The sequence below is a fragment of the Juglans regia genome, chromosome 7 (genome assembly GCF_001411555.2).
Source record: "Juglans regia cultivar Chandler chromosome 7, Walnut 2.0, whole genome shotgun sequence".
Classification (NCBI taxonomy): Eukaryota; Viridiplantae; Streptophyta; class Magnoliopsida; order Fagales; family Juglandaceae; genus Juglans; species Juglans regia.
The window spans coordinates 35986976-36013760 of NC_049907.1; the positions used below are offsets into that span (position 1 = coordinate 35986976).

The following is a 26785-nucleotide window of genomic DNA, read 5'->3' on the forward strand; positions in this document are numbered from 1 at the left end:
CTAACCATACTTCGCGGCAAGTCCAAGGACTCGTCTTGTAGCATGAAGGTCGGCAAGTCGAGGGACTTGTATCCAACTAGACGTGTGTGTGAGCCCAGGGGCTCTATCCTGACCAATGCACACGGCGAGTCCAGAGACTCGGCTTGTGGCACAAAGGTCGGCAAGGCGAGGGACTTGTGTCCTACTGACTGTCAGTGGGGTAGAGCTCGAGTGGCTTAGGCAAAGTTTTGAATTTCGTGTCGTACCAGCCAGTACGGTTGAAATATTTCGTTTCCATCACATAGCCAGTACAGGTAAGTCTATTATTTCTTACCGGCCAAAATTTCTGCCGTACCGGCCTGTTTCGGCCGATATGTTGAATTTCGGCCGGTACTGAATCCGAATGTCAGTTTTGTAATTTATGGGCTATGGCAATTTTGTAATTTAAAGTAAAGATAAGGGGCATTTATGGATTTTAAGCCTTTAGGGTTACTTTTTACTTTTTGTTTCCTTTCTTCTTCTTTAGTCTTCTGTGATTCTATCATCTCGCATGCCGACTTCAGTTCAGACTTCATCTTCAAGTTCTTGCTTCAAGAATCAAAAATCAAACTTCATCTTCTTTTTTTTGTCGTTTCATTTTTTTCTTTTCTTGGTTTGCGGCGACGCCAATTTCTTCTTTTTTCTTCTTCTCTTGGTTTCCGACTTTTTTTTTTCCTTTTCTTCATTTCGTTTCTTCTTCAAACTTCAACTTCGTTTGATCTTCCTTTTTTCTTTTGGCCTACGCAAGTACGCACTACGCACTAGCAAGTCAGCAACTCAAGCTGACTATTTTCAGATTTTCCTGAAGGTATGCCGTATGCATTTTCGTTGTTCCATTCCTCTCTTGATTATTTCCTATTGTCTAGACTTTGATTTCCGAAATACCAATAGGAGAAATTGACTGATAGGTTAATTTGTGTTTTGATTTTTTGTTCTTTGAATCCATTTCATAAATTATGTTAAGTTTATTTTAAGCCCTAGCTAATTGTATGGACATGAGTTTCAGACTTTGTGTGCATTCTAGAATCTAGAATCTGGATTAATGTTCTACGGTTTACCCATATGAATTTTAATTAAATATAGCAATAAGGATAAATAGAAAAGAAAACAGGGCCGCTATAAAAGTTTCATAATTTTTTTTTTCTTGCTTGCTTAACAATATGAATTTTGAAGTTCTTAGAAAATTCCTCCAAAAATTTTATTCTACTCATTACCAATAGTTTTACCGTTTTACTTTTATATGCATCGATTAAGTGTTGAATTTGAATAAGTTTTGAATTATAAATTATTATATAGGAATATAAAAATGTCTAGTTGTCAATCAACCGGTGGTACATCTACAACACTTGCTCCTGCGAGATCAGAAGATCCAGCATGGGCCCATGCACGTGTAGTGCCAGGGGCAAGAAATAATACTGAATGTGTCTACTGTAATAAACTAATTAGAGGTGGTGGAATCACTCGGTTGAAGTATCATCTAGCTAGGATTCCCGGCAATGTAGAAGCATGTAAAAAGGTCTCTGATGATGTGAAATGGCAAATGAAGGAGCTGATTAATGAAATGAAAAAAAGTAAAGAGAAAAAAAAGAAAAATAAGCTCAGAGATTGGAGGCCATGTTGATTTAACATTTGATGATAATGATATTGATGATAATATTGAGGATTACTATCAGAATTCAAAAAGTAAGGGGAAGGAAAAAGAATGTGGAAAGTGGAAAGTCTGTGAGGGAATTGAGTAGATTTTTTACCCCAAGAACAACTCATGGGTCTCAACCTTCCATTAAGAGTGCTATGTGTTCAAAGGAGATGATTGACAAAGCAAAGATGGTTATAGCATACTGGTGGTATGATGCTAATCTACCTTTCTCTGCAGCTCAATCCAAGTTTTATCAACCAGCTATAGATGCCATTGCTTCCATCGGGCCAGGATTCAAGGGACCTTCTTTATATGAATTTAGGGGAAATTTGATAAAGAATTCTATGAATGAGGTTCATAATTATGTGCAAAAAATTAAAAATATTTGGAATGAGACTAGTTGTTCACTAATGGCAGATGGTTTGACAAACCAGAGGCAACAACAAATAATCAACTTCTTAGTTTATTGCCCAAAAAGTACAATGTTTTTGAAGTCTATTGATACATCAGGCCTTAGAAAAGATTCTGAAACACTATTTAACATCTTTGATGAAGTATTTCAAGAAGTTGGAGTTGAGAATCTTGTGCAGTTCATAACGGACAATGATGCAAGTTATAAAGCTACAGGAAAAAAGTTACAACAGAAGTATGGCTCTTTCTACTGGTTCCCTTGTGCAGCTCATTGAATAGATTTGATGTTGAAAAATTTTTCTAATCCTAGGCATTTCCCTGTTATTGATGAAACTATAAAAAAATGCAAGAAAGATAATAAAGTTCATTTACAACCATGCTTGGGTTTTGGCTTTGATGAGAAAAGACTTCACCAAAGGTCGTGATTTATGTCGTCCTGCAGTCACAAGGTTTGCAACAAATTTTTTAAGGATCCAATGCTTACTTTTGTTTAAGAAAGAGCTTAAACAAATGTTTACTTATGATAAATGGATTGCATCAAGTCATTCTAAAAGCAACATAGGGAAGGAGATAGTCGAGATTGTTCTAGGAGATAGAGAGTTTTGAGCTCAATGTCAATTTATTGTGAAAGTTAGTGAGCTTTTGGTTCGAGTTCTACGACTTGTCGACGGGGAAGAGAAGCCTGCAATGGGATACTTGTATGATGCAATGGAAAGAGCCAAAGAGAACATAAAAGCGAGATGTAATAACAAAGTTAGTGTATTCAATCCATTCATCAGGATCATTAATGCTAGGTGGGATAAGCAACTTCACAGTCCATTACATGCGGCAGGTTGTTTTCTTAACCCCGCAATTTACTACAACCCTTGCTTTAAAAATAAAAATGATGTTGCAAGAGGGTTTATGGCTTGTGTCATGAGGATAGAACTTGATATCGATAATCAAGACAAGATCATTGAAGAACTTGAATTGTATAAAAATGCAGAAGGCGATTTTGGACATTCTTTAGCAATCCGCCAACGTGACAAAATTAATCTAGGTATTATTATTTATCAATATCATTTGTTAAATAGTATGAATTTATACTTTAATTTTACTTTTTTTTATTTACATTTAATTTATAATTTATAATGCACTATTGCTACAGTTGCATGGTGGACTAATTTTGGTCACGAGATTCCAACGTTTCAAAAGTTTGCAGTTCGAGTACTAAGTCAATATTGTAGTGCAACTGGATGTGAAAGAAATTGGAGCACTTTTGAGTTTATTCATTCGAAGAAGAGAAATAGATTAGAGCATAAACGTTAGAATGATTTAGTATTTATTCGTTATAACTTGAAGTTACGAGAGAGGTAAAACTTTTCAATACAAATGTTTTTCACTATTGAAAAATATGTAACATTTTCACATATATTTGACATTTATTTTGACAGGAACATAAAAAAAGGTAGAGATGCTTTGGATCCAATCAACCTTGAAAACATTGACTTGATGGAAGAATGGTGGGTGAAGACTCTGAGCTTATTGATGGAGAAGACTTGGATTGGGCAAGTATTGAGAAGCCATTAAGCTCACTAAATTTGGAAGACGGTGATGATGATGGTGACGTTGATGGTGATGGTGACGTTGATGAAAATATTATGAATAACATTTCGAATGTCGATCATTATTGTCTTTTTTATGAAAATGAGTGATTTTATTTTAATAGTTGGATTGCGAACTTATTTAGTTTTATAAGTATGTGTGTTGTTAAAATTCAAGACTTGTATTGAGAAGTATTACTTGTTTTATGACTTATTTTATTGTTATTTTGGAATATAGTTTGTGTATATATATATATATAATTTATCCATATATATACTATTTTGAAACGGTATACGAAACGGTACCGATACCGAAATATTTATCCGAAACGGTACACGAAACGGTACAGGTACCGAAATATTTCGTTCCAATGCCTTGACCAAAACAGCCACCGAAACGGTATTCAAAACTTTGGGCTTAGGCCCTAATCGTACTTCGTGGCAAGTCTAGAGACTCAGCTTGTAGCACGAAAGCCGACAAGTCGAGAGACTTGTATCCGGCTGGTCGTGTGGGGCTGAGCTCAAGAGGCTTTGGTCCTAACCAAAGTTGAACCAATCAATGCACCGCGACGAGTTCAGAGACTCAACTTGTAGTACGAAGGCCGGAAAGTCGAGGGACTTTTGTCTGACTTGTTGTGTGGGGCAGAGATCGAGAGGCTCTGGCTCGACCAATTCATTGCAGCAAGTCTAGAGACTCGACTTGTAGCACGAAGGTCAGCAAGTCTAGGGACTTATGTCCAACTGGTAGTGTGGGGTAGAGCTCGGGAGGCTCTGGCCCGACCAATGCATCGCTGCATGTCCAAAGACTTGGCTTGTATGACCAGAGCTTTTTAGATAAAGGCAAATGAAGATGAAATCATAAGTGTTTTCTCATTCATAAGTTGTTGGTTACATTATTGAGTGAAACTGCGACCCTCAGACGAAATACTTTCTCAAGTGCTCGGCATTTCATGGGTGGGGCAATTCACGACCTTCCTTGTCCTTCAGACACTAAGAGTCGGGTCTTTCACTGGTTGTCACCACAAAGGCCCTTCCTATCGGGGACCTAGCTTTCCTTCTTCTTGGATGGTGACCCATGTTTACTTCAGGACCAAGTCTCCTACCTTGAAGACCCGCGGTCGAACTCGTTTGTTGAAGTAACATTCGACTTTCCTCTTGTTATTCATCTTTCGACTCACTGCTTCCTCCCCCCTTTCTTCTAGGAGGTCCAAGTTTTCTTTTAGTCACTCATTGTTGCGGTCTAGGTTGAATTGTCGAACTCGGTACGTGGGCATTCCCACTTATGCTGGAATTACAGCCTCAGTCCCGTAGACAAATGCGAAAGATGTTTCTCCCGTGGAAGACTTGACGAACATTCGGTAGGCCTATAATACACCAAGGAGTTCTTGTGACCCTGGTGACCAACACTCTTCCACCAGAGTGATTCATGCATATCCCTTCGTGTATCTCGACCAGAACGTACTGGGCTTCCTTAGGCGAGATGTACCTTAGAAGGGGCTCAGAGAAACCTCTCCTATGTAAGACTCCTTCCAACAATTTGAAATGCACCGCTCTATTTCTAATCTTTCGTGCTTCCTCCTGGTCGTCCGGGACTTGGCCTCGATCGAGGTACTTCATGATATTGACAGCCCGCTCTGGCTGTGCTAGCTGGATAACGGATATGCTGATCCCGATAGCCGGTGTGTCAACCGTTCGGGCTACTATATGATCCGGGAGAGGGGCCTCTTCTTGGCCCGAGGCGACCTTTGCCAAAAGGTCTGCTTTGTGGTTCTCCCCCTTAGGGATTTGCTGGATATGGAAGTACTTGAAAAGGTCGCGCACCTCCCCCACTTGCTGGAGGTACTTCTTCAAATTTTCCCTTTTGGTGGCAAACTTCCATGTTACCTGGCCGACTACCGACATTCCCGCCAATAGTGCCTCGTACTCAACCTCGTTGTTGATAGTTTTGAAACTAAGTTTGATTGTGTAGTTATGCTCATCCCCGAGCTCTGTGATGATGTGCACCCTTACACCCCCCAAGTTCGGCAAGACAAACCGTCAACGTAGACATGCTAGGGCTTGTCTTAAGATGCAATAGGCGTTTCTTTTGGATAGTTTGAGAATTCGGCTATGAAATTTGTCAGCACCTGCCCTTTGATTATCGTGCGAGGGAGGTATTCAATGACAAACTAACTCAATTCAATCGCTCAATTCGTCATTCGGCCAGACACATCGGGTTTCTACAATATCTTGCTAAGGGGAACATCAGTGAGCACCTTCATCAAGTGGACTTGGAAATATGGCCTTAGTCGCCTTGCGGTAATGACTAATGCAAATGCCGGCATCTGTATTCGGGGGTATCTAGCCTCGACTACTCGAAAAGCACAACTTGTGTAGTAGATAGGTTGTTGGTCCCCTCCCTCGCTATGGACTATGACAGCAGACACGACATTTCGGGTCACTACCAAGTATACATACAAGCTTTCCCTGGGTTTGGTCTAACTAAGAAGTGATGGGTGGGCCAAATACTCCTTTAGCTCACTGAATGCCCGGTAACACTAGGCGTCCCACTCCCATGCCTTTTTGAGGACCTTGAAGAAGGAAAGACAGCGGTCGGTCGATCATGCGATGAAACGGTTCAAGGCTGCCACTTTCTTTACCAGCCTCTAGACCTCGTGAATTGTTCGCAGCAACGGCATACTTAGTATCGCCTCAACCTTTTCGGGATTGGCCTCAAATCCTCACTCCAAGATCATGAAACCCAAGAAATTTCCCAACTTGATGCCGAAGGCACACTTCAGTAGGTTGAGCTTCATCTGGTATCTCCTTAGCACTACGAAAGCTTCCCGAAGGTCGGCGATATGCTGCTCAAGTTTCCTTCTTTTGACCAAGAGATCATCCACATATATCTCCATGTTCCGTCCAATCTACTCCTTGAACATTCGAGTAACCAGCCATTGATAAGTTGCGCTGACATTCTTTAGACTAAACGACATAGCTTTGTAGTAGTAGAGTCCTCGGTCAGTGATGAAGGTTGTCTTCTCCTTGTTGTCTGGGTTCATCCTGATTTGATTGTACCCCGAGTATGCATCCATGAAACTGAGCAGGGTATGTCCGGCCGTCGAATCCACTATTAGGTCTATGCGCGGTAGTGGGAAGTTGTCATTTGGGCAGGCCCTGTTTAGGTCGGTGAAGTCAACACACATTCTCCACTTCTCACTTGCCTTCTTCATCAGGACCACGTTAGAAAGTCATTCGGGATAGTGGGTTTCCTTGATGAAACCCGCAACTAAGAGGTGGTCCACCTCCTCGACGATGGTTGTGTACTTCTCTGCATTAAAGCTGCGACACTTTTGCTTGACCTTCTTACCCTTGGGATCCACACTCAAGCGATGTTCGATGAGTGTTATCTAGATTTTGGGCATTTCTTCATGGCTCCAGGCGATCACATAATGGTGCTTGATGAGAAGCAGCTATACGAATCTTCTCAGCTTTAAAGGTCAGAGGTGGGGGCGGGTCGGCATCCTCTCACACTCCTTCGAGAGCTCGGACCTCCTTTGCCTTCTGCTTCAGTTCCTGAGCTTAGCATTCCCGTGCAAGGACCTGCTCGCCATGGATCTCACCCACTCTCGTAGGAGTAGGGAATTTCATCTTCAGGTGGAATGTGGAGGTCACCGCCTTCAGGTTGTTCAGAGTTGTTCGCCCCAAGATTGCATTATAGGAGGAGGGAGCTTTCACCATGAGGAAATCCACCATGGTAGCTACCGTTCTTGGGGCCTTCTCTGCCAGGATGGACAAGGTGATAGCACCAATCGGCTGTACTATGTCTCCGATGAAGCCTTTGAGGGGAGTTGGGACATGGCATAATCAATCGAGCGTGATCCCCATCCTGATGAAGGCTTCCCAAGATAGGACCCTTCTCGTATAGTTGGCAATCTATACAATCACTACTAAAGCACCGTTGTGAGGGTGGAGAATGCCCTCCTTATCCTTTTCATTGGAGGTTATGATCGCCTCGCTAAGTGGCTCCTGGTGCTCAGGACTGCCCTACTGGTGGTGAACAATTCTTCATACCTAAGTCTTCTAGCATGGGCCCTCAGTGCTGAGTAGGTGGTCCCTCCCCTAACGTATCCTCTCGCGATTGTGTGGATTTTGCCTATAGGGTTATTTTCTTTGGCCGGGCTTCTTCGGCGTGGCTTACTCTAGGCCGTCCTCTCGCCCTTCGCCTTATTGAACTTTCATCTCTCCATTGCTGCACGTGACCATCGGGTTGTCGGCCGCATCATTCATCACACCGTTGGTCTAGCAGGGCTTCCAATTCTTCTGTTTTCCATTTACTAGTGAAGCAATCTTCTGTTCGGCGGCTGTCAGTGTGGTGGTAGGTGCAATACTTAGGGTAGGTCAGGCCCTGTTGCTGTTCTCCCCATGGGCTCAAGTTTCTTTCGGCATCCACGGCCATGCCGAAGTGTGTGCGTAGTCCGACCTGCTCGAGAGCAGGCTGCTCTTCCTTGCTCTTGGTCTCGCGTGCCCTTTTCCTATTACCTTCCTAGCTCTCACCGCTGCTCTGGCCAGTAGCTCTCTTGTCTACCCATTCCAACTTGGTCTTTTGAGGGGCTGTCAGCACCCAAAGCGTGTCTTCTGTGTTGATAAAATTGTCGGCTCGGTCCATGAACTCCCTCAATGAAGGGGGGTTTTCCTCGCAATCTCGATCATAAAAGGGTTATGGGGCCAGACCCCCCCTAATAGAGCTGCCAGAGTGATATTTTCGTCATGGTCATCTGTTGTCATGCACTCTCTGTTGAGCCAAGAGAGGTATGACTTCAAACTTTCATCATCCCGCTGCTTCACAGTCAAGAGGTAGGTAGCAGGACGCCTCATTTTCCTGCTTGCCATGAACTGCGTCAAGAAGAGTCAGGCCAGCTCGGCGAAACTATCGATGGTACCGGAAGGCAGGGACCCGAACCATGCTCTCGCCGTCCCCTTCAAAGTGAGAGGAAATGCCCTGCACGCGAATTCTACCGGGAACCCGTGTAGGGTCATATGGGCTTTGAATGTTTCCAGATGTTCTAGGGGATCCCTGGATTCGTCGTACGCATCTATCTACATAACTTTGAATCTTGGGGGAAGAGGGACCGCCATAACCTCAACTATTTATGGCAGATCCGTGCTGGTGAGAAGCTGGTCCATCGTGGATGTCGTGCTCATCCGCTTGGCCATCTCGGTGTATTTGTCCCCGAGTTCACGGAGCTCGAGGTGCATCATGCGCCGCTCTTCTTCAGTTGCCATTACCTCAGGGGCTCGACTGGACTTAGAGTGGTGGCTGTGCTCTCCTCCCTCTAACTCCCCGTTGGTCCTCCGCAGGGAGGCATTCTTCTAGCGGAGAGTCGTCACCTCATCCATCAGTTTTCGTATCATTTCACCTTGTTCATTGGCTCTGGCTTCCATTGCTTCGGGTTGTTCTTCTTCACGACGTGAGGCTTGGGAGCATGTTGTTGCCGGCATGCGAAGGACACACTATTATAGGAAAGAAAGAGATCCCATAGATGGTGCCACTGTTGATGTCGTGTTTCATAGCCTGAGCAACTCCACGCTGTTGAGCTCAGTTTAGATCTTGTTGAGATAGAGAATGGGGTAGTGGGTATTTATACTTGACTGGGGGGGATCCCTGAGATGGTGGTGGTGGGTGTGTCGTTTCGTATTGGGGTTGAGTGTCCCTGCCTACTCTCTGTTATGCAACACACTCGCCAGACCTGATTGCAACTATCGCTGACAGCCCAGGAGGCATGTTGTGGTGTGACGAGCCTCGGGATGCATTAAATGCAGCGTGGTTCCAATTAGGTACATCCATTCCTTTGACCTGTCCGAATGCCAGGGTTCAGGGGCAGAGGGTGTCCTTGAATGTCGGTCAGTAGTGATGTCAAACAATCCTGCCCTTCGTCCTCTAGTCAGTGTGCGCTGCCCAATCGCTTCCCTTCCTGGGCCCCCTGGGTCGACCTGGCCTAGCTCAGCCCTTGTCCTCGAGCCCCTGGACTCTTCGGGCCTTATGGACTGGGGCTACTTCCTCAGGCCAGGACCTGGGGATTACTCCCCTCACAGAGGTGATTAATTAGTTCTAATCAATTTCGTTCTCTATGATCTAAACCTTACGTACGTCTATGGTTAATTAATCCTAATTAACCAGCTTAAAGTGTTCTTCATTTTTCAGACAATAGTAGTTTCAACAACCCATGATGTTGTACGTACATCCTATATGAGGGTATATAATTAAGACCATCCATAGCAAATTATGATGAACAATTATGGATTTAGGAACTAGTAACGAGAGGAAAGGGCTTTTTTTTTATGGTGGCATAATTGCGAGCAAGCATCGAGTAAAATAATCAAAGGATCTGTGCATGTAAAAGAGAGAAAAGTCATGTGATGTTGCCATATTACTATATATGTTGGGCGGTGCATCGCTTTCACCTTGTTAAGGGGCTTTAGCATATTTGGGTGGTTATTTCTACTTTGCTTGTCCAATCAAGGCAGCTTCAAAATGATGAAAATTCCAATGGAAATTCTCCACCATGTTACCATGATCACTACATTATTATTATTATTTTTTTTTTTTGTATGCTTATATATATATAATCACTTTTTTTAATAAGGATGATCAACATAGTGATCAAATGAGAATCCCAAATAGAATATCATGTGGGATAGGATGGACATAATATTGGGAAAGCAATATCTAGTAATATTGTTCATGTATGCAGCCCATTTAGCTAAGTTGTATACAAATTACAATGAAATTGACATTTCTATTGATCATGTATCCTGATTACCTTCCATAATAATATGATCTAGTAATCAGTCGCCTTTGATGATCAAGTTGTCCATTCCCACTCTTTGCTTTTGTGACCACCAACATATTTGCTTTGTCACTAAAACGATAAGAACATCATCATGACTTTTGAACATGCGAACCCATTTTCTTTGAACATCAACGTGATTTAGCAACAATTACAAACATGGTAACATCAGAAATCATTTCTGTTAGCTTGTCTACAGCTTGTCTACACATATTGTCACCTACATATTCAAATCTTATGGTGCTAAATTCGGACCACATATTCAAATCTTATGGTGCTAAATTCCGACCCACATATTCAAATCTAAATTAAAAATCGTTGCATGTAAGAGATATTGTAAAGTGAAATGAAAATATCCAAAGAAACATACACATCAACACGATTAAGCAGTTGCAATCACATTGAATATATTTCAAAAATGTGGGCCTTTTTAAAGGGTGACGATGATATCAAAAACCATGCCACAGGCCCTTTACCACCACCATCCAAACCCTAACCCTAACCCTAGCACCTCATAAAATCAACACACCAAAGCAAATAAAAATAAATAATTTCAGTTACCTTTGATCTGTCGCTCGATGCTTGTAGTGTGAGTTGCGAGGGATTGTGTTGCTACAGAGAGTGAGACACAAAAAGAGAGTGAGAGCTGCGAGAGAGAGAGAGAGACACAGGGATACAGAGAGTGAGATGTGAAAGAGAACGTAGAGATTGAGCTTCTAAGACTTGAGAGGAGACCGTCGGGCATCGAGCGAGAGAGAGCTGAGCTGGAGCAGCGAAGCCTGGAGACTCGAAGAGGATAAATTGAAACAGAGCTACTACGTACAACCGCGGTGAGAAACAGCGGTGCAATCTTTTTGCCACGTCAGATATTAGGAAAAAAAAAAAAGGGACGAAAGATGACTTGAAAAAGCAAACTAAGCCATCACAGACCGTTCAAGCATTTTATCAAATATTTTGCATGCATTCTTAACTCCATCGCAGCTCTTCTACTTTTACACCATTTCTTCCTTATACAACCAAATCAACAGCAAGTTTTAAGACTCCAAATACAAGATAACCCCATCGCAACAGCTCTTCTTTATTGATCCCAGAAGAGTTTTCAAAGAATAGCACGAGGCAAGAACAATTTTCTAGGCATGCTTCTTTGCAAGCATCTAGATCGGGTTTCATCATAGGTGTAACGAAGTTCAGTGCAAAATAGCTAAGCACTTCGCCAATGTGTAGAAGCTTTACTGAACTCTTGGAGCCATTGCAAAAAAAAAAAATGCAAAGTAGTTAAGCTCTTCGCCAATGTGTAGAAGCTTTACTGAACTCTTGGAGCCATTGCATAAAAAAAAAAAAAAAAAAAAGGAAAAGAAACGGACGAAAGATGACTTGAAGAAGAGAAAGTAGCCCAGGCTATGATGACTGTGAGGAGAAAGCAAACTAAGCCATCACACATTTTATCAAACATTTTTTTTTTCCTTTGTTGTGTGAATTGTGAGTTTTTAGCAAGATGAAGAAGAAGTTTGCAATGTGAAATAGTGAGCGTGGCATTGTTGCCGTCCATGAGGAGTACCAAGGAGCTCTTGATCCTCACGCCTGCGAAAAAAGAAATGAGTGAAAAATCAATAAACTAACTAAATCAATTTGTTTTGTTTTATTTAACTCTAAGAAACATAAAGATAGTTAGATGACTCAATGGAATATGGAATATACACACGCATGTACGCATGCACAACCTGCACATTGCAACTGCACCTTCATGTAAGCCTCCGCCAATTCCTCCATCTTCACGTAGACCTCCTTCCAGTTCATCCACTGCCACTGTATATTAAGCCTCTGCGCAACCCACATGCACAGCCAACCACCTCTGTTTTTCTTCCATAAAACAGAGCAAATTTACGCAGCCACAGTGGGCCTCAATTCAGCCACCTTGCAACGTCAGTCCTCCACGAAGCCACTGCCCAGCCTCTCCATGTGCCTCTTCATGCACCTCATCCACTGCAGCACCCTTTGCATAACCCACATGCACGGGTAGCCACCTTTGTTTTTCTTCCATAAAACAGAGCAAATTTACGCAGCCACGAAGAAATTTTTTTTCTTCTTTTTTAGCCAAAGGCTCAACGTGAGTGTTGCTTTCAGCATCCAACCTTTCTTTGTGCGGAGTCCATGTGCGTGTGTTCCCCCCAGCCAAAAGTTTCCCTTTTATTTTTCTTTCTCTCCGTCTTGCATTGTTTTTTTATTTTTCTTCTAGGCGTGCGTGAGTTTTCTTCCGTCTTTTCTTTCCGTCGTTGGCCTCTTCTTTCTTTATTTTTTCTTCGGTTTCGTTCCATCTCCTTCCGTTTCCTTCCATTTCATTTTCTGCATGCTTCTTCTTCCTTTTTATTTGCATTACATAAAAGTTCTTCTAAATCTGTTGTTATAACGAAAACCACTATTTTTTTCTCTCTTTAGGAAGTAGAAGATCCACAAAGAATCCGTAAATTAGTGATTGATAGTGCAAATGTGTTTTTTTTATTTCATCCATTTGTTTCCGTTATGATTTTCAACAAATGAAACAATCGAATTAACAGATAATTGACACAACTTAGTAAAGCGAATCACTTTTGTGTCAAACCGTTCTTATTTTTTTCCTTCTATGGTCTATAGAGTTTTAGCCTGCTAGAAGACGCAGACCCAGATGCGATTTTTTTACTTTTATGGTCTGTAGTGTTTTGGCCTGCTAGACGACACAGACCTAGATGCAATATCTTCTTCTTTGGCTTCTGTAATGAGAAAATCTGAAGACTCTGAACGTGCAATCGGGATGTGCGAAGAAGCTGAAGACTCTGGTTCAAGGTAGAGAAAGGGACGTCCGTTTATTCTGGAAGGTTATGTTCGTGCAAAAGACTCATCTAAGAGTTTTGTAACAGAATGATTAGCGACTTCGAGGGAGAGGGAGTGGGAGTGGTCTGATGGAGATGGAGATGGAGATGGAGGGAGAGAGAGAGGGAGGGAGGGAGAAGTGAAATTTCAAGGGGTAGAGAGGGGGAACGAAATGGAGAGGGAGAGGAAGGAAAAATAAAACGGGTGACGTGTATAAGCCGGTTGCACGCCGGTTTCACTAGGCGGTTGCTTCTATCATTTTTCAAACTAAAATTATACATATACAAAAAACGACGCCATTTTTAGCTTTAAAATAGGTATTGAGTATTACCCGACCAGAAATAAAAATGGGTGCGAGTTAAACAGGTTTTGATATTATACAAACACACAAAATAATAAAAAAATAAATAAATAAATTATTTATATATTTTATTTTTAAATAATAATAATAATAAATTTTTAAATAAATATATATTTTTTAAAATCAGGTTGGGTCGGGTCGGAAAATACTGTCGGGCCTGGTAGGCAATTTATTTGTTCAGTCCTAAAAAAAAGTTTTATAATATTAGTCCGAGAGATTAATTCGGAAGACAATGAATACTCTAAGATTATTTTATGTGTTTCTCTCACTTTATATCGAAGAGTTCGTGTAAAAACTCTACGATATAAATTTACATGTTTGAAGGGGAATCGAGTAAAATATTAGCCTCAGGCCCTCCAGATCTTCATTTATTTTTTTATCACACTCGAAGCCCATATTGGGTGGACTTAAGCCCCTGAGAAAACGGACCAGGCTGCTTATTGGGCATTTAGCCCAATTATAAAGAGTATCCATGGACTAGTGGGCCTACAATATTCCTCTTGTCGCGTCAGCGCGTAGAAATCAAAGCCCACTTGCATTTCCAACTTCGTCAGCATAGAAACGCAGCCAAAACTACTTCAAACTCTCTCTCTCTCTCAGACAAACATCAACCTTAAGCTTTGCAAATCCAAAACCATCTGGGAATTATGGTGGGTGAATCAGGGCTGTTGATATGAATCTCTCGAACTCTTCAGCGACTTCTTTGTCCTCCTTATCGTCTTCGTCTTCGTCTTCGTCATCCTCAACAACGAGTTCTTGGCTCTCCAGCATTGTGCGACTCCGGTCAGACCGGCCTGGGAGCATCAAGATGGGCAGAAACCCCACCGTCGGTGATGGTGCTGAAATTACAGGTCCGGTTGTGCGGAAGAACCAGTGGCGTGGTGTGCTCTTCAAGTACGGGCCTAAGCCTATTCAGGTTATTGAAAAATATTTCATTTTATTAATAAAACTGATGGATTTTGAGTTTATCAACTTTATTTTACTCTGGGTTGCGTGGTGGCGATGGGTTTAATTTGGTTTGAGAACTCGATCGAGTCTTAAATTTGGCAATTTTGGGATTTGCGGTGATTTGTGTCATTTGGGAAGTGAGAAGTATATTTTTACCGTTCTTTTTCATGCTAATCATTTTCGAGCTGAAGAGAAACTCTTCTTTTAGTGGAACTCTACAATAGTGATAGAAGTTAAAAAATTTCAAATTCACAAGGAAATATAGTACGTGGTTACTGGTTAGTGCAGATTAAATATCGCATTTATTATCTTTTTAGTGGGGTTGCTGTTATGACGATTGTATTTGATGTTAACATCAATAGTTGGCCAGACGGAGAGATAGAAATGTTAGGATTCTGCAATTAAACCACTTGAAACAAACTTTGGAAAGGTTCCTTTTTTCCACGGTGTAGTCATGTCTTAATACAGCGTAGACTTGCCTGCTACTCACCATGGAAATTGAAGTGAATGCCGGAAATTTGGGGTGGAAAGTTTAATTTCGGTTGTCTTCAAATAACCTTTTGGATCATGGAAAACTTAAGGACGATTCATTTGCATATACTGAGGGAAAAAGGCCATTTAATGGGTCACCTTATGCCCCACTCTGGCTGACCACTGAACCCCCTCCCCTCCAAGTTTCCTGAGGTGCCAAGCTGGCAGATGTCAGCCTTCAAAACCACCCTCTGAACCAACCAATTGGTGTGCGGCAACTGAATTGCTTTTCACACCGCATGTTGTCCGCTTGGCAGTTTGGGTTGAGTTTTCGTAGTTTTGCTTTACCCTCTTGTACCCATCACATGGGGTAGTCCCTCTTTTGGCCTGTTTGGGCCTTAATTTCTCAGCAACAAAACACAAATTAAAAACATTCAAACGAAACCTTTTTACACAGTAATCATTGTTTTAGCCCCTTTTTTGAGTCCGTGGCCTAGAGGCCATTGTAGAAGATGGCCTCAATGCTGAGGCACTTGAGCTAGAGGCTGATTTTGGGCCTGCTGCAGTGGACTAGGATGGGGCAGAGGGTCATGTAGGAAAGGAAGATGAGGTTGTTGACAACGAAGGACTAAAGAGCTTGGGATGAGGTCGGGCTTGGCCACAATGGTTTTACCCCAGAATTTCTGGGCGAAGCTCTTTGTGATTTTTATTGGCATGAGAGGCAAAAGGTTTGAGGCAGAGAAGGGCAGAGAGCCATGTATTATCTAACCGTAATATATAGAAGTGTTATGTCATATATAACCGTAATATATATATGACAATCGGTCGGGTTGGTCTTGTTATGTCATTCACGCTTTATAACTGACAGCTGAATCAACTCTCATTAATGCTGCTACATATAGTTGCTGAACCTTCCAACAATATTGAGTGTCAATCATTTTCCGGTTGTTACTGCCAATCCGGTTAGTTTTCCATTCCTGGTGATCACCCCTATCATGATCATGAAGAACTTAAATGGTTCATTTGCATCAATTGACTGAAAGATCATGGGATGGCACATCTCATGGCTCTCCAACTCATGTTTTGCATGACATAAATGTGTGCATGCACGCGCATGTGCATGTGTGCACACATGTGAAGGTACTAGGCATTGCTCACCAATTACCGTGATTGTGCTACTCAGGGGAGATTAAACTTCTATGCTGTTACATTTATTTTTCAACATAATGACTTTCTGATAGTTTTCCTTAATGTGCAGGTTGCATTTAAAACAGGTGATCATAAACAACAAGTAATTTTTATTGGTGGATTAACTGATGGTTTTCTGGCGACAGAGTATGTTTTATATTGCTGGTTTAATCAATTTGCATAACTACTTTGATTGAGGTGACATATTGCCAACTACTTAAGAACTGATATCTCTCTGTCTTTCTTTGGATATGATTCTGAATGCAGAAAACATTTTTGAAACTTTGTAATTCCTGATATCTTTCTTTCGTCTGATTGACAGATACTTGGAACCTCTTGCAATTGCCCTGGAGAACGAGAAGTGGGCACTTGTTCAACCACTTCTCTCATCCTCATATAGTGGATTTGGCACCTCCAGCTTGCAACAAGTAACTTATGCTATTCAATGCAAATAATGTCTGGTCAATTGGTTTCATAGTTGGTAGTTCTTTTTCTGTTTACCGATAAAAAAAACTAGTCGGTAGTGCTTTTTGTTATTATTTCCTGTGTTTTGATGTGCTGTTGGTGTTGCAACCATTTCTTTGGATGGTTGCATCGGTTTGTTCTATCTGATTCACCGACCTCTCAGTTCTGAATATCTCCAGGATAATATTCTTCGAAAGAATTATTAGAGCTAATTCCTTTAAAATCCATGTTTGATGGTGAAAATCTAGGTAATTGGATTTTTTTACATTAACTATAAATGAAAAGTACTCTCTCTCTCAATCAAATTATCTGGTGTATTGTACTTGTGCAAAACCCTGAATATATATGAATTTACATTTATAGTTAGCATAGACCTTTGATTTGGATATAGCTGGAGACATTATTCAGATTATTAGATTATGGATTATTTATATTTTCAGCTGAGTTTTAATTTCAGGCGTTATTGAGTCAGATATTAATGTATGAACTTGGTTCGCTACCCATTTGCTATATTATGATGACATTGTGCCATGTACCTTGAAGGATGCGAAGGAGCTTGATCAGCTGGTCAGTCATTTAATAAACAAAGAAGATTCTGAAGGTGTGGTACTACTGGGGCATAGTACTGGTTGTCAGGTTAGTACTGGTTGCATTATAAACTAAACCGGATCTGAATTTCATTTGAATACTCACCGCTAGAACTTTTTGAAGACAAAAACTATTTGCTTTTGAATCTAGGATATTGTGCATTATATGCGTACAAATGCTGCTTGCTCTAGAGCTGTCCGTGCTGCCATATTACAGGTACTCACTCATTCATACCATGCTCTATTTCTCATAATGTAAAAGCTTCTAAGATCTACATTGCTTTCCCTCAGACTAAACCGTTGGTTGTTGCATTTTGGCATTTATACAAGTACCTGCAGTGAATAAGCAGCTCTTAGCCAATGATAAAGGCTTATTCTGGTGACCTTGTTTAATTTTTGCATCTGAATCTTACTTCAGTCCATCTTGGTGGCAGTTGCTGCCATATGTCAGTGCTTGCTAGATATCTCATCTATAGAGAAAAGTTGCTCAAAACAGGGGTATTATAACCCCCATATATAACCCAAACCAACAATAAAATGAAATTTTACACATCAGATGAAACATCTATTGAAGGTTATAAAAAGTGAGTTGCTTGAAGTGAAATGCCTGGTTTGAAATTAAAAAATGGGAGTCTGTCTTTTCATTTAAGGGCTTGTTTGTTTTCAGAGATGAGATGAGATGAGATGAGATTAAAGTTAAAAAGTTGAATAAAGTAATGTTAAAATATATTTTTTAATATTATTTTTGTTTTGGGATTTGAAAAAGTTGAATTGTTTATTTTATTTTATATTGGAAGTTGAAAAAGTTGTAATGATTAGATGAGATGAGATGAGCTATTTTCTGAAAACAAACGAGGCCCGTCTAAGTCTGGCTTCCAGCATTTTCTTCTATACTAATAATGAACTCCATCTCAGAAACCAGTGTAAATTTTTTTTGATTGGCACCTTGTGTCCGAGAACAAAGTCTCGACTAATCCTGAGAGTGCCCAAGCCCTCAGCAAGGAGTTTTATGCAAGTTACCAGAACCCAGCGTAAATTAAAATTTATTTATGTGTAAATATATTTTATATAAAATAAGAGATGTATGTAGGTTTGAATCCTGCTGCTCACGTCTTATGCTCTTTGGCCTTTTACTTATAAAAAATAAGAGATGCTTGTTGGACAGTTTCAAGGAAATACTTTTATCGAGGGGGATGATAATTCTGATCTACACTGATCAAAAAAATAATAATTCTGATCTATACCCTGTTGGCCTCCTTGCAGTGTCAATGTTGTCTAAGTTAATGGACTAAAGTAGAATAGCTGCAAATAGGCTTTAACTGAGGTACTCAAAATAATATAATATGTTCCACTACTTAAACAATATTTCCTCGAATGCAATGGCATTATAATCTGTAAGGGGATGATTAGGGAATTAGATGAGATGAGATGATAATTTTGTGAATAGTAATAAGATGGTTTGTGAACGCACGTTAACAGAACCGCCTCCTCTCCAGTGCTCAACAAAACCGCCAGTGGTTCCTTTGCCTTTTGTGGAGGCTCAGCTTTGTCAGGTTAGGTCCGGCGAGGAGAGGCCTGCGATGGGGGGGCTGACAGCCTCAGGCAGTTCGGGAGTGGAGTCCTTGCCATCGTGCGACACTGCTGCAGCTCCAAGCAATCAGAAAACGCCGATGAACATGTCGGGAGGGTCACCTCCTCAGTCGGAAGCCCATATACAACTTGAGGAGCATCTCGAACTCTGCTCTGAAGCTTTGCCGTGCCATGAACTGAGTTACATGGTTCCTGGTGATAAGGGGGCACGGGTGGATGTGGGTGATGATGATGGGCATTCCCAGGGAATGAGTTGTGAGGTAGTGATGGTCCCCGAGACTCAGTTTCCCACCAGTAATGCTATGGTCGAATGGGAGGGCAGAAACTTATTTGGGGAGGATGATAGGGGGGTGATTCCTAATATGCTGTGGGCTTCTAGTGATGGGGAGCCTATTCCGTTAAACCGTTTGCTACCAAAGGAATCGAATACTGCGGATTGGATGCTTCAAAAGGTGAAAGATATGCATCACTGGATAGGTATGGATTGTGTGGGTTATGAGGATCAGTTTTTGGCTCTACTAATTGCCATTGATGCGGGGCATAAACAGTCAAAGAAACCAGGATCAAAAAAACAGCGGGAGCTCAAACGCCTAACTTGGTCATTAAATTACGAAGGAAGCTCGAGCCGGGAAAGATCAAAAGGGAAGGGGCATGCATTTTCCTTATGAAGCCAAAAATTGTGTCGTGGAACGTTCGTGGGTTAAATGAGTTGAATAAGCGACTTCGTATAAAAAACTTGTTACGAGAGTGGAGGGCGGCGGACATTGTATGTTTACAAGAAACCAAACTAAAAAGTGTTTCTAGAAGATTAATCCGAAGTGTTTGGAGTTGTACTTATGCGGATTGGGTCTTTCTTGCTTCTAATGGGGCATCGGGTGGCATCCTAGTGATGTGGGATAAACGAGTTGTTGAGAAAGTGGAGGAGTTTGTGGGGGAGTATACATTGGCATGCTCTTTTAAGAGTGTGGCAGATAATTTTGTGTGGGCTTTTGCGGGAGTATACGGTCCAAATGTAGACAGCGAAAGACGCTTATTATGGGAGGAACTTGCTGGGTTGTATAGCTGGTGGGAGCTCCCTTGGTGTATAGGAGGAGACTTTAATGTCATCAGATTTCCCAGTGAAAGATCGGGTGAGAGTAGGATGAGGCCAGCAATGACAGAGTTCTCAGATTGTATTTTTGATTTGAACCTGTTAGATATTCCTCTTTTGGGGGGCTCCTTTACTTGGTCGAATAATCAGTCTTGGTCCCGGTTAGACAGATTTCTAATCTCACCGGAATGGGAGGTTCACTATCCGGAGGTGTCCCAAAAGAGAATGCCACGTCTGTGCTCGGATCATTTTCCTATCTTGTTGGATTGTGGTGGCATTCGAAGCGGTCGCCGATACTTCAAGTTTGAAAACATGTGGCTGAAAAGTGAAGGTTTTGTGGATAAGGTTAGAGAATGGTGGTCTTCTTATCAGTTCTATGGTAATCCTTCATACATCCTAGCCTGCAAATTAAAAGCTTTGAAAAATGACCTTAAGCTTTGGAATTCACAATCTTTTGGAGATTTGGGGGAGCGAAAGAAGCTTATGGTGGAGGAGTTACATCAGTATGAGCTGAATCTCGAGGCTAGAGCCCTGTTACCAGAAGAATTGATGCGTAAGACAGAGCTGGTTTCAGAAATAGAAAGAGTACTCTCCTTAGAGGAGATTTCTTGGCGCCAAAAGTCGAGAGCATTGTGGCTGAAAGAAGGTGACCGTTGCACAAAGTTCTTTCATAGAGTTGCTAACTCTCATAGAAGAACTAATACCATCGAAATGCTAAATATTAATGGTATGGAGTGCAAGGAGGCCCCTGTGATTAGCGATCATGTGGTGGATTTCTATGAACAACTACTTACAGAACATGAGGAATGGAGACCAAAGTTGGATGGCCTCGTCTTTGACACTATTGAGCCCCAAGAAGCCTCTTGGTTGGAGAGACCTTTTGAAGAGGAGGAAGTGTATGAGGTAGTGAGACGTATGAATAAAGATAAAGCTCCAGGTCCAGATGGTTTCTCGATGGGTTTCTTCCAAACTTGTTGGGAGGTGGTGAAAGTGGACATAATGAAGGTGTTTAGGGAAGTATCCTCGGTTGGTAAGTTTGAAAAAAGCCTAAACGCTACTTTTATTGCACTAATCCCGAAGAAGATTGGAGCGGTGGAGGTTAAGGACTTCCGACCCATTAGCCTGGTGAATGGGGTGTATAAAATTATTTCTAAGGTTCTTGCTAATAGATTGGGGGTGGTGTTGGGCAAGATCATCACGAAGCCACAAAATGCCTTTGTTAAAGGGCGACAAATCTTGGATTCAGTCCTCATAGCGAACGAGGGGTTGGATAGCAGACTAAAGGCTGGATCCACAGGGATTATTTGCAAACTAGATATGGAGAAGGCATATGATCACGTAAATTGGGATTTCCTCTTGTACTTGTTGGGGAGGTGCGGTTTTGGGGCTAGGTGGCATTCTTGGATGAGTTGGTGCATTACTACGGCTAGATTCTCAGTATTGATAAATGGTTGTCCTACAGGCTTTTTCAGTAGCTCTCGTGGCCTAAGGCAAGGAGATCCTTTGTCCCCACTTCTCTTTGTTATCATTATGGAGGCCTTGAGTAGGATGATATCGGCGGCGGTTACGCATGGGTTTATGGCTGGTTTTCCGATTGGTGATCCCAGCAGGGGCATTATTACCTTATCCCATTTACCCTTTGCAGATGATACACTCCTATTTTGTGAGGCAGATCGTGACCAGTTGAGGGCTATGAAGGCTTTGTTATTATGTTTTGAAGCAGCATCAGGCCTGAAAGTTAACTTTGACAAGTCAGAGTTAGTGCCAGTGGGGAACGTGAGCAACACAAGCCAGCTAGCCAGTATTCTTGGGTGCAAGGTAGCCTCTCTTCCTATGACCTACTTAGGATTGCCATTGGGGGCTGCGGCTAGGGCCTCATCCATATGGGACTCAGTCATTGAGAAGATAGAAAGAAAATTGGCAGGATGGAAAAGACTGTACTTGTCGAAAGGTGGTCGGTTGACTCTCATCAAGAGTACCCTTTCTAACCTTCCTACATACTTCTTATCCTTGTTTCAATTGCCTGTAAGGGTGGCGGCTCGGATTGATAAACTGTATCGTGATTTCTTATGGAGTGGGATAGGGGATGAATTCAAATTTCACCTGGTTAGTTGGGATAAGGTGTGTAGACCAATCTCATCAGGTGGTTTGGGTATAAAAAATCTAAGAACATTCAATCGGGCTCTACTTGGAAAGTGGCTATGGAGGTATAACACGGAGACAGAAGCCTTATGGAAACTGGTAATTGATTGTAAATATGGAAGTCTATGGGGGGGTTGGTGCACTGAAGAGGTAAATGGGGTCAGTGGTGTTGGAGTTTGGAAACATATTAGGCGTGGATGGGGGGATTTTAGTAGTCATGTTAAATTGGTGGTGGGGAGGGGTTCTTGTATTAAGTTCTGGAGGGACACCTGGTGTGGGAATGAGGCTCTAAAGGATGCATTTCCAGCAGTTTTCCGAGTGGCACGCAACCAGGAAGCTTCAGTTGAGGATCTTATGTTTCTATCAGGAGACCAAGTGCAGTGGAACATCACGTTTAGTAGAGCGGCACAAGACTGGGAAGTGGACATCTTTGAGGCTTTTTTCAGCCTGGTTTATTCTGTGAAGCCAAACAGACAACAAGCTGATAGGTTGTGGTGGACTCCTGCGGGTAAGGGCATCTTCTCAGTTCGTTCATATTATAAGTCCCTTTCCCGAGCCGTAAATAATTCATTCCCATGGAGGAGGCTTTGGCGAAATAAGGCGCCCCCGAAAGCGATCTTCTTTACATGGACAGCAGCGTTGGGGAAGATTCTGACTACCGACAATCTGAGGAAACGCCGGATAGTTATACTAGACTGGTGTTGCATGTGCAAGAGATCTGGTGAGTCAGTGGAACACCTCTTGCTACACTGCGAGACAACTAGAGCCTTATGGGTGGAAGTCTTTAGTCGGATAGAGTTATCTTTTGTTATGCCGGCCACTGTGGTAGATCTACTAGCCAGTTGGACACTTCCAAGAGGAGCTCAACAAATCAAGGAGGTGTGGAAAATGATCCCGATCTGTATTATGTGGTGTATCTGGCAAGAACGCAATGATCGGACATTCGAAAACAAGGAGCGGTCTTTGGAGGAACTTAGAGCTCTATTTTTCCGTACTTTATGTCTATGGGCCATTGCTTTAGATTTTAATGGCCTGAATTTTCATGACTTTCTAGTTTCCCTTATGTCGACCTAGATAGGTCTTATCTCTTGTATATCACTTGTGTACTTGGGTTATTGCCTATCTCTATTTATATAATATCGATTACTTATCAAAAAAAAAAAAAGTATTTATTAGGTTTTGGGAAATGAGAGAGAAAAAGTTGAATAAAACATATTATAAAGTTAAAATATTGTTAGAATATAATTTTTTTAATATTATTTTTATTTTGGGATTTGAAAAGTTGAATTATTTTTTGTGTAGAAATTTGGGAAAGTTGTAATGATTAGTTTGAAAGTATTTATATTTTAATGATGTTTGGAAAGGAAATGAGATGGGATGTGATTTGTTTCCAAACATCTCTTAAGTAGCCAACTTGAATAGTTGAGACTTGACATTCCAGTGGCAATATGGAATTGGAATTGATGTAGCAAACCCCTATGATTGGCATAGTGATCTTGGGGTGAGCCATATGAACTGGACGTCCTGGGTTCGAAACTCGATTCACACTCTTGGGGCCATCAAACTAGGAGGATTTTTCCTTGAATTACCCAAGGTGGACTTGCGAGAAACTCCTTGCAGAGGGCTTGTGCACCCCCGAGATTAGTAATGACTTAATTTAGCAAAATCAAATAGTTGGGATGAATTGATTAACTTGTGATCTTTGAGAATTTGGAGCATGGTCATTCACCTGCTTTATTTTTTTACATAAAAAAGTTTTTGGTGATGTCATATGCTCTTGGAAGCAAAACTTATCTTTTCCATGATCTTTGATATCATGATCCACTTTCACGTTAGTTCCTAGTGGGTGCTGTGTCCATTGTGGATGATAAAAAGATGGGACGAGGATGACCTTTTTCTATTATCCTGTCTAGTGCATTGGAAAAATAGGTTCTTTTTTTATAGGTGGAGAAAAGAACATATTCTCCCTCTGTAGCCGGCTGGATACATAAGACATGGTTCTTATATATGGACTGAGAAGCACAATTACCTTGGGGCTAGTACTCAGAGCTACTAAGAATGACAGTTTACTATCTAGTGCAAGTGCAAAAAGTCCTGCTGAGAACAGCCCATTTGTTTATTTTGAAGAATATTTATAAGGAAGATTGATATTTCTGTCCAATTAGATTGTGAATAAAAAGAGATATGAAGAAAATTAATTCAGTAGTTAGCCTTTGAAGCGTTCCAAAACATGAGTTCTTGTGAATTATCATGATATTATCCAACAAGTATTGCAGTTATTTTTTTATTTTATTTTTTGACTTTTCATTTTGGCATACATATTGAGGGATTTCTCGTTTCTAATTGGCAGAGACAGAAAATTAATAGGCTTATGCTTTTAAAGTTACTTCACTTTTCATGTGTGCGGTTAACATGTAAAATTTCTTATTCTTCCTAGTGGCAACATTTATTCCTTGTACTGCCTACAATCGGGCATTTAAGTGCAGCCCTTGTCATCATGGCAATTATAATGTCCAGGCTCCTGTCAGTGATCGGGAATATAGAGCAACTCTTCCAGAAACAGCTGCTATGATTGACTTGGCTTCTACCATGATAAGTGAGGGCCGCGGGTCAGAATTAATGCCAAGGGATGCAGATCCAACTTCACCCATAACTGCTTATAGGTTGGTATACAACCATATTGTTGCCATCCATGCTAACAAGCCTCAAATCAGAATCGGGTATTGGTGGTTCAGGGCTAATGCTTATCTTCATAATATTTTCTTTTCCTCTAGTAGCATTTTCAGTAAAAAAAAAATGTGGGTCCATCTAATTGAAATTTAGTACTAGTCGTCATGCTAGCTGGTGCTCATGCTAAACATCTTTACATATCAAAGAAAGATTTTAGCATGAGTCATCCCATAGTATGTCTATTAATCTTTTTGGTTGTCTTCTTCATTTTCACTTTTTTAATCTGTTCTCACTTGCAATGTTATCAAATGAGTTGAATTAAGCTAGTTGTATATTGGCTATTTGGACCTGTTCCTGGAATGATTCGCACTTATATGAGATATTATCCTTAGAAGCTCTTTTCTATCAATTAATTTCCTTTGCACAATCTAATCAGTTTTTCCAGACTCAGCAAATGCTGTTATAAGTTGTGGAGGATTCTAGTCTGGATTTACCTCATATATCTTAAATAAAAACCCTGAGTCTTATGGAAGGTGAAAAGAATGGTAAAACATATTTGTGATGCTTCCACACTATCTGCCCGTGGTCACCAGGAAATTGGCACAATCAATGATACCATATACAAGAGTTTGATAAAATGCCACTGCTCCCTTTCCTAAAAGGTTAATTACTTTGTAGGTATCACTCCCTCTGTGCATATATGGGAGATGATGACATGTTCAGTTCAGACCTTAGCGATGACCAGCTGAGAATGAGACTTGGCCACATGTCTAACACACCTTGCCAGGTACAGATATGCCTGTTTGAATTCTCGTCTGGGTACAGCAGAGGTGTGTAGAGTATTTCAATATGAAGAGAAACTTCATCCAATATTTTCATGAATTAAAGAGCCAACTATTCTGTTATAATTGGCATAGAACTTTTCTTTGCAATTATTTAATCTACATCATAACAAATAAGTTTATAGGTATGTATCTTAAGCAATCACTTATCTTAAGCGATCAAGTCAGTAATTATTAACTCTGCAGTCCTTACATCTAACAATGTGTTTTTGTCTTAACACCAGAAGGATTTCTTTCCCTTGTTAAGTGTATGGTAGGTGGCAATACGTACACTAAAGTTGTCATCCTTTTTTGGCAGGTAATCTTTTCCATGGCAGATGAGTATGTGCCAGATTATGTGGATAACAAAGCATTGGTTGAAAGGTTAGATTAATCTCTTCATACTTTTACTCTTTTTTTTTTTGGGGGGGGGGGGTGTATATTGATCATATGGCCCTTACACAAAATGGAACAACCGCATAACAATGACCCCAGTAGCTCAGTTACATTTAGGCAAATACGTTAATCTCTTAATATTCATGCTCATGCTATTTTATTATATCTTTTTCTTTTTTTGCGTTGGGACATACAATGGTAGAGATTTTGCCGACTGGTCTTGGTTGATGATCTACTTGTTTGAAACAAAACAATTATAATTTCTATGGGGTGTGTGTGTTGTAAGGAGAGAGACAGGCTGAGACAGAGATCTTTGATGTGATCAAATAAACTTGTCATAACATTTTTGAAATCATCCAGATTGTGCAGAGCAATGGGTGGTGCAGAGAAAGCTGAAATCGAACATGGGAATCACTCCCTCTCTAACAGAGTTGATGAAGCTGTCCAGGCCATAATTGATTTTGTTAAAAGGGAGGGACCTAAAGGTTGGGATGATCCATGGAAGTAGTGTAGTTTTTTTTTTTTTTTTTTTCATCTTCATGATTTCATCTTTTTTTTGTTATTCTCATGTATTTGCTCTCTTTGTTGCTGTCAGCTATTTCAATTTCTTTCTCCTATATATGAGAGGGTGGGGAAATCTTATTCTTATTCTTATTCTATTTATTGGAGGCATGATTTTAGTTTGCATCAGCAGACTTTTGTGAATGAAGGGAACTTAGTTTCGGCATTAA

General features: G+C 41.0%; 1 protein-coding gene across 1 annotated transcript; it reads left to right on the forward strand.

Moving 5' to 3' along the window:
- The first annotated feature begins 14254 nt into the window (after positions 1 to 14254).
- Positions 14255 to 26785, forward strand: LOC109010489 (UPF0613 protein PB24D3.06c-like). The gene is made up of 9 exons (XM_018991347.2): positions 14255 to 14602; positions 16364 to 16440; positions 16616 to 16721; positions 17302 to 17394; positions 17497 to 17562; positions 24685 to 24830; positions 25516 to 25624; positions 25978 to 26042; positions 26415 to 26785. The coding sequence occupies exons 1-9, from the start codon at positions 14360 to 14362 to the stop codon at positions 26560 to 26562; spliced, it is 1053 nt and encodes a 350-aa protein (XP_018846892.2). The 5' UTR covers positions 14255 to 14359; the 3' UTR covers positions 26563 to 26785.

Coding starts and splice junctions, on each gene's coding strand:
- LOC109010489 (XM_018991347.2), top strand. CDS start 14,360: ATGAATCTCTCGAACTCTTCAGCGACTTCTTTGTCCTCCTTATCGTCT. Junction 14,603..16,363: donor ACGGGCCTAAGCCTATTCAG/GTTATTGAAAAA, acceptor CTTAATGTGCAG/GTTGCATTTAAAACAGGTGA. Junction 17,563..24,684: donor TCCGTGCTGCCATATTACAG/GTACTCACTCAT, acceptor TATAATGTCCAG/GCTCCTGTCAGTGATCGGGA.